Raw genomic sequence first — 7,518 nt, 5'->3', positions numbered from 1 at the left:
CTTTAGCACTGGGTGTGATCAAATTAAATACAGCAACAAGTCAAGGGGTGTCTAAGCTTCATTGACCCCTATAAACCTTCCTACATTTACTAAATTGAAAGGCCATGCACAAATCTCAAACACTGCTCTAATAAGCACTGCCACCGCTAGGGGGCTTCCCATGTGTGGAGCCCATTTTGTTGGGTATCAAACAACTATCCCTGAAGGGAGGAAGGACTGTTGCCCCTGTGAAGAAAAGGATCTGGTGATGACAGAAATGCAGAGTGAAGGCAGTGAAGGTACTGGCCTCATAGGGAAGCAATGAAAGACTTTATTGCAGGGTCAGGGTCAATCTCCAAGGAGCAGGGCAGCCTCACGGACATGCTGCCTGACCACTCGGTCTAATAAGGCATGAACATCTCGGGCAGCCTGGGAAGCCGCTTCTAGTACCTGCTGCAGGTGATCTTCATGTAGCCGGGCATCCATCTCCAGTAGAGCAAGCTGGCCAGAGGCGGGGAGCAGGGCCAGAGCCAGCTGTGGTCCACCCGCTGCCTCTTCCACATGGCTCAGGTCGGCCAGGGCTGTGCCATCCACAAAGCCAGCTGAACAGGCACACACAAAATCTCTCATTGGGATCCCTGCATCCAACACGGCTAACGTAGCTGCATTCACACAGGCTGCATAATTACCACCATCCGCCTGAAGCACCTAAGGTCACATGGCAAAAGGATTTAGAGGTGGAAGGAATCTAAGAGGTCTTTTGATCAAACCCCTTCATTTTACAGAGGAAAAAAGTGAATCCTGGGGTACCTGATCCAAGGCATCAAAGGGAGCCTATCCCCTTGTCCACTGGAGTCATCCTCCACCCATGTTCCCTGGACATATCCTGAATCCTCTCCTAATTCCCCCCCCAGCTACCAGTATCTTCCCTCCAAAGTTAACCTTATATTTATTCTGTTTATACCTATATGTGGAAGTATTTCCCACAATAGAATGTAAGCTCCTTAAAGGTAGGGAGAGTTTTATTTTTATCTTCATTTTCTAGCCCCTGGTACTGTACCTAGCACATAATCTCTTAATAGATGCTTCCCTTCCTCCCTTCCCACCTCCCACCTCTTTCCCCAAACTGGGTCCTTTCTGTCCTCTCCACCCGTATTTAGAAATCCTGACTATCATTCCAGGCTCAGTTCAGGTGTCACTTCCTCCAGGAAGTCTTCCCTGATCCCTTCCTCATCTTGGCCAGGATGGGAGTGCCACCATCTGAGGCCCCAAAGTACACTTTCAACACTCACAACCCTAGTCACACCTCATCTCATACTATGGTTATTTGTTTATTTATTCATTCATTCATTTATTTATTTTTTGGAGAAGGGAAGGCAAGGCAATTGGGGTAAGTGATTTGCCCAAGGTCACACAGCTAGTAAGTGTGTCAAATGTCAAGTGTCTAAGGCACATTTGAATTCAGGTCCTTCTGACTCCAGCGCCACCTTGCTGCCTCTATACTATGGTTATTTGTGAGAATAATGCTTCCACATTCCATCCAGGGAGCCCTACCAGCAAGGGCGATGTCTCTTCCTGATGCTGTGTCTGCTCCTGAGAAGAATGTCTGGGTTCAGTGATGGCATGTGGACTACAGTGGGACCAGGGGAGGATGAGAGGCAGATCCATACTCTGGTAGTGGAGGAGAAAGAGCCCACTGAGCTTCACAGGGGCAGGGACCACGTCTAGCAAAGGGTTAGGAGACCCAGGGTCAAGTCTAGCTCTACCACTAAACTGCCTATGAGACCCTGGGCAAGTCGCTGCCATCTCTGGACTCCCTCTCCTCTTCTGTCCCACATCCTGGTTCTGATGCTCTGCTGTGCTAACTACTTTCACAGGATTTACTTTGTTTCACCCTCACTGGAGCCCTGTGAAGGAGATGGGAGGGCATTATCACTCCTATCTGACAGATAAGTAAACTGAGGCTTAAAAAAGAGGAAACTTGTCCCAGGTTTGGAGGGTCAGAAGTGGTACTAGAAACCATGTCTCCTGACTCAGGGTTCTCTCAAGGAGACCGAGACCTTCCCAAATACCTACCCCATTTTACACCACCCTGACCTTCACTTATCTAACCCAAAGGTCTACTACTTCCAACCTACTCTCCCAATACAAATCTTCACCTTTACCTGGACATATATGTCAATCTGGGAGCGAGGGTATAGCTGGGTCAGGATGGCGGCCTCAAAGGTCTGCCTCAGCTGGAGTCCCATTTCACAGGCCTTGCGGTCCCCATGTGGCCGCCGCTTCCGTTCCCCAGTGCTGAAGGTGGCCATGCTATACTGGCAGTTCACCAGTGCCCGATCTGGCAGTGCTCTTGACCGAGAGCCCCGCATCTAGGAAAATTGGAGAGGGGAGACATAGGAATGTATTAAGTAGGAGCTGTGGGGGTCAACCCCCATCCCAAACCTCTCTTTTACCAAGCCCTGGAGAGTAGCTTCCTAGTCAGATGAGTGACAAAGCCAGCATATTACAGTAGAAAGGTCCCAAGGAGTAAGGAGACCCATGTTTTAAATAGAAACCCTACTAACTTATGGACTTTCAGCAAGCTCCTTAAGCTCTCTGGGAACGAGTCCTCATTTTTTAAGTGAGGAAGGAAGGGTAGATAACCTCTAAGGTCCCTTCCAGGTCTAACATTCTGTATTCTTATGATACTCTATCTCCTGACACACTGGGATCCTCCTAAAGTCTTTATTTCAATATTCAAGCCTCCCCTACCCCATCAATGATCTCGTCCTTTCATTAACACTCGTATTCAATACATAATGACCTGTCACCTCATTGATCCCGGGCATATCAACACCCATGGAATTCTCTTTGATTAACCTTACCCCTGCTCTTCATGGAATTAATTCCACCATCCTCATCCTATAGTTGTTTCCCAAAGGAATGAGGAAGCACCTGGGATTCCTTGTTATACCCTTCTACAATAGGCTGTTCCAAGGAAGGGCCTAGTAGGCTCTTCTTTTCTTATGGACTTTCAGCTTCTGTTTACATAAAGGGGCTTCATGTAAATTATGAAATTGATTGTGTGACATGGGACACACTGGCACAGGACTGCTCAGCATGGCATGCCCACATCAGGGAAGGTGCTGTGCTCTATGAGCAAAGCAGAATTGAAACAGCTCAAAGGAAATGCAGGATGTGCAAATTTAGAGAATCCACCCCTAATGTTCACATGGACTATTTGTGCTCGACTGTGGTAGAGCATTCCAAGCTTGTATTGGTCTGATCAGCCACAGTCAGACACGTTGAAACTTGTCTCTAGCACAGTGATGTCATTTTGGTCCTCTTCGAGAACAAAGAACAACAACCTAACCTAACATAAAGAGGCTAAGACAGGGCCAATCTAAGAACATGAGTCTCATAGAATGATGCCCTCCAAGGAGGTTTCAGTGTCTGTGAGCAGAACTTGTCTTCTGGGGTCAGAAGGGTCTGATTTTGTCTGGCAGTGGGGGATAATTATTACGTCTACTATCGTATATTATCCCTCACCCCCATGGGTATGTGTGTACTCAAGTGGATGTTTACACACACACACCCTGGAATGAAAGGTCGTTTTTGGGCCAGACTGTTCTCAGGTATTCATAAAAGCTCAGTTTGTTTTCAGGTTCCAGTAGCCTTGAGGAAGGAACTTCTGCCTAAGTTCTGGGGGTCCAGACAGGGGAGGCCAATATGTGAGCAGATGAGCATGCAGACTTAAGTTAGAGGAAGCAGACACACGGCAGGTGTAGACTGGAGAGGAGACCAGCTGCTGAGAGTGACGTCTAACCCCACAATTGTTATTTCATTGCCCCTGCTTTTTCTAGAGGACAGTGCTGGGAAATTTCCTCAAAGTGAGGAAGACCTGGGGTCAAATCCCATCTCCCGAATACTGGCTCTGGGACCTCCTGACTTCTTTGAAGACTCAGCTAATACCCTACCTTCTACAAGAAACCTTTTCCAATCTCCTTTAGTGCTAGTACCTTCCCTCTACTGACTAAATCTAATTTACATTTATATATTGTTTGTACAACGTTGTTTGCATGTTGTCTTGTCTTTTACCTTTCTTTGTATCCTTAATGCTTAGTATCATTCCTGGCACATAGTAGGTGCTTATATGAGAAAGACAAGCATTTAAGAATACCTTGAAAGATCAAGCAAATTTTTTGGTAAATTGCCTTCTAGACAAGTAATCCTCCTAGAGTTTAATGTTTATTGACTGACTGATAGATCCAGGGCTAGACCCTTAAAGTTACTGTGCCCCAGCCAACTCTTCAATTGATTAGCAGGCACTTACAGCTACCTGGGTTGGCTCTAAGTGCTAGGCACACAAAGACAAAGAACAGAACTGTTTCTGTACTTGAGAAGCTTATATTCTATGGAGAGGTAACAAGTGAAACTTAAGTACATGCTGAATAAATACAAGGTAGGGAGAGAGAGCACTAGCAGTGAGGGGGATCAGGAAAGATTTCAAGGAAGAGATGCTGCTTGAGCTGAGTCCCGAAGGGAGTCAGACATTTTAGGGGTAAAGGTGAGGAGGGAATCATTTAAGGCATGGGGGTTGGCCAGATCAAAAGCAAAGAGAATGGAGATGGAGGGCTGTGTGGAGCAGCAGTGGATTAGAAGGCCAGGCCTGGAGTCAGGAAGACTTGAGTTCAAATCCAACCTCATACACTTCCTAGCTGTTGACCCTGAACAAGTCACTTAACCCCATTGGCCTCAGTTTCCTCATGTAAAAAGAGCTGGAGAAGGAAATGGCAAACTACTCCAGTATCTCTGCCAAGAAAACCCCAAATGGAGTCATGAAGAGTCAGACATGACTGAACTACAATAAATAGTGCCTACTATGTGCCAGGGACTACATTAAGTGTTTTTTTTTTTTTTACAAATATTATCTCATTTAATCCTCACAACAACCCTGGGAAGTAGGTATAGTACTATTGTTATCCACAGTTAACAGCTAAGGAAACTAAGGGTAACTTTCCTAGGGTCACACGGCTAGGAAGTATCAGGCCCAGAACGCTATCCACTATGTTATTTAGCTTCCTGAAACTTATTGAGTAGTCAGATTTGCCCTTAAGGAAAATCCCTGGCGGCATGTGCTATAAGGAGCAGAGCAGGCTTAGATCTGAATTGATAAGTTTCCTTGCTGATAGTCCCATACATCAAAGAAATTGCAGGTTCAGCTGGATCAAACATATAATAATCATATACCTCTCATTTCTATTGTGCTTGTCCTCATGGCTTCCAAGGGAAGTAAGCAGTGTGAGGACTAATAGAAAAACTTTCTTTTCCAAAAAGGGAGACTTTCCAAAGCATAGGTTTGACCATGTTAACTCCCTGCTCAATGTGCTTCAGTGGCCCTCCAGGATCAGTCGGTTAACAAGCATTAATTAAATATTTTCTACATGCCACCCACTTTGCATACAGCTGGTCCCTCTCTGACCTCACAATCTAATGGTGTACACAACATGCAAACAACTATGTTCATACAAGATATACACGGTATAAATGGGAAGTAATCCCAGAGGGAAAGCGCTGGGTTGGGGAAAGGGGAAAGGAAATGGGTGCCTAGGGTCTGGGGAACCTGTCTAAACAGAATGTGCAACTTGAGCTGAGTCTTCAAGGAAACCAGGATCAAATGGAAAGCTCTCTTTTTGGCATGTGAAGTCCTCTAACGACCTGGCCCCTTCCTGCCTTTCCAGCCTTCTTTCTCGAGATTCCCCTCCACTTACATTAGGATGCAGCTGCAATATAGCCTATTCTGCATTTGCTCCTCACCCCCAGAGTGGTCTGTCCCTACACCTCCAATAACCTCCAAAAGGAAGAAGCTCCTTCCAGTTCCTACGTCCACTCGTGTCTTAGTGGTGGTTATTTACATGTGGTCCCGCCCATTAGAATGCAAGCCCCTTGAGAGCTGGGTAGGATTTTTTTTTTTTTTTGCCTTTCTTGGTATTCCTTGCCTAGCACACAATAAACGCTTAATAAATGCCCGCAGACTCTCTGGAGGGCTCGGAGCCTGTTAGCGGGGTAGGGAGCTAAGACTTATACAGTGTCACTTAGACCAGGGAGCAGCTACGACTACTTCGTACCAACGTGTGGGGTGAGTGGGTGAGGGGCTGGGGTGGGGATCAGATTCAGAAATTACGTCATTGCAAAATCCCGCAGCCTCAGTTCTCCATTCCACACTTTCCTCCCCTAAAGAACCGCACCTTCCCCCTACCCACAGCGCAACCTCCCGGTTTTCTCAAGTAAGGTTGCGATTGGTCCGGGACCCTGTGAAGTCACGCCCCCTTCCCAATGCAGAGGGAGCTCTTTTTCAAGGAAGGCTGCGATTGGTCCGGGACCGGTGAGGTTACTACCCTCTTCTCCCCGCCGATAAGCATCCTGAGATCACCTCGCACCTCGTGGGGTCCGTAGACCACGGCCAGCGCCTTAGTGTTGCCTTGTTCGATGTAGGCTGAACCATCGGCCTGCGCGAAGACGCCCATCCGTGCTTGGATCTTGCGCAGCTCTCCGGCCCGCCGCCCATCCACTCGGTAACCCTGATCCGACAGCAGCTCCAATCCCGCCATGCTTGTAACCCCTTCTAACCTACCCCGACTACAACTCCCGGCGGCCCCTACTGCTTCCTGCTTCTATTCCCGCTTTCCGGCGGCCCGCGCTTCCGGCTTTCAGCCCTTTCTGACACCGACGGGGTCATGGATCTAGACCAAGGAAGGACGTCAGAAACCATCTAGTCCAACCCCTTCGTTTTTACAGAGGAAGAGACTGAAGTCTAGAGAGGCAAAAAGACTTGTTGGACGACACCCAGCTAAGGGGCAAGGCTGGGATTGGAAAGAGCGCTCCCTCCGGCCTAGACTACATTTCCTAGCGGCCCCTGCGCCGCAGCTGCTTCTAGCTTCCGGTCCCTGGTCCTCAGTCGTGCGCGGACTTCTAGTGCACATTCCTTGATGACGGTCCTGGCGCTCTGCGCCCTCAGCTTGCCTTAAAGAACACCGGTCGGGGGCAGAGGATCCGCTTTGGTGTCCAGTACAGCCACTTGACTCTTATGAGCTGTGTGATGTCGGACCAGTCGCATCGTCTCTCTGGTCCTCAGTTTTCTCATCTGTAAAATGAGGCAGTTGGACTGAGTGCCCACCACGGTGGCACATAGAAACTGGAGAAAACTCGATCCAGGATGATACGATAATTGACCATCCGAAAAATGAGAGACAATGCCTGGCACCCCCCCACCCCCACCCCGCCATATTGTAGGGAAACCATTGGGTCAGCCCTGAAGGACCATCTAGTACCTGCTGTGTCAGTCAGTCGGTCGACAAACATCAATTAAGTACTTTAGTATGTGTTCAGACACCGTGCAAAGCGCTTGGGGTGCAAAGAAATGCAGCGATGTGGCCCAAAACTATCTGTTACAAGGTATATACTATGTAAATTAATGTTAGTCCCAGGGAAGGCACTGGAAGTAGGGAGGACCAGGAAGGGCCTCCTGCAGAAGGTGGGATTTGAGCTGAGTTTTAA

General features: G+C 47.9%; 1 protein-coding gene across 2 annotated transcripts; it reads right to left on the bottom strand.

Moving 5' to 3' along the window:
- Positions 1–290: 290 nt before the first annotated feature.
- On the bottom strand, positions 291–6,585 carry EXOSC4 (exosome component 4). 2 transcript variants are annotated; one of them, XM_036749945.1, is made up of 3 exons: positions 6,395–6,585; positions 2,145–2,351; positions 291–687 (listed from the first exon to the last, which is right to left on the bottom strand). In XM_036749945.1, exons 1-3 carry the CDS (start codon positions 6,527–6,529, stop codon positions 328–330), a joined length of 702 nt encoding a protein of 233 aa, XP_036605840.1. In that variant the 5' UTR covers positions 6,530–6,585; the 3' UTR covers positions 291–327. The 2 variants fall into 2 exon arrangements, with proteins under 2 accessions (XP_036605840.1, XP_036605839.1); XM_036749944.1 differs by having other exon boundaries at positions 6,402–6,585.
- Between the last annotated feature and the right edge of the window lie 933 nt (positions 6,586–7,518).

Source organism: Trichosurus vulpecula, chromosome 1, assembly GCF_011100635.1.
Source record: "Trichosurus vulpecula isolate mTriVul1 chromosome 1, mTriVul1.pri, whole genome shotgun sequence".
Lineage (NCBI taxonomy): Eukaryota > Metazoa > Chordata > Mammalia > Diprotodontia > Phalangeridae > Trichosurus > Trichosurus vulpecula.
The sequence above is the reverse complement of the archived record's forward strand: the minus strand, read 5'-3'. Positions and strand labels throughout refer to the sequence as shown.

What these genes read in the sequence shown, in the direction of transcription:
- EXOSC4 (XM_036749944.1), bottom strand. Translation starts at nt 6,572, where the DNA reads ATGGCGGGATTGGAGCTGCTGTCGGATCAGGGTTACCGAGTGGATGGG. An exon ending in TGGTCTACGGACCCCACGAG is followed by an intron (nt 2,352 to 6,401) that starts GTGCGAGGTGAT and finishes CAATTTTCCTAG; the next exon opens with ATGCGGGGCTCTCGGTCAAG. An exon ending in AGATTGACATATATGTCCAG is followed by an intron (nt 688 to 2,144) that starts GTAAAGGTGAAG and finishes ATGTGACCTTAG; the next exon opens with GTGCTTCAGGCGGATGGTGG.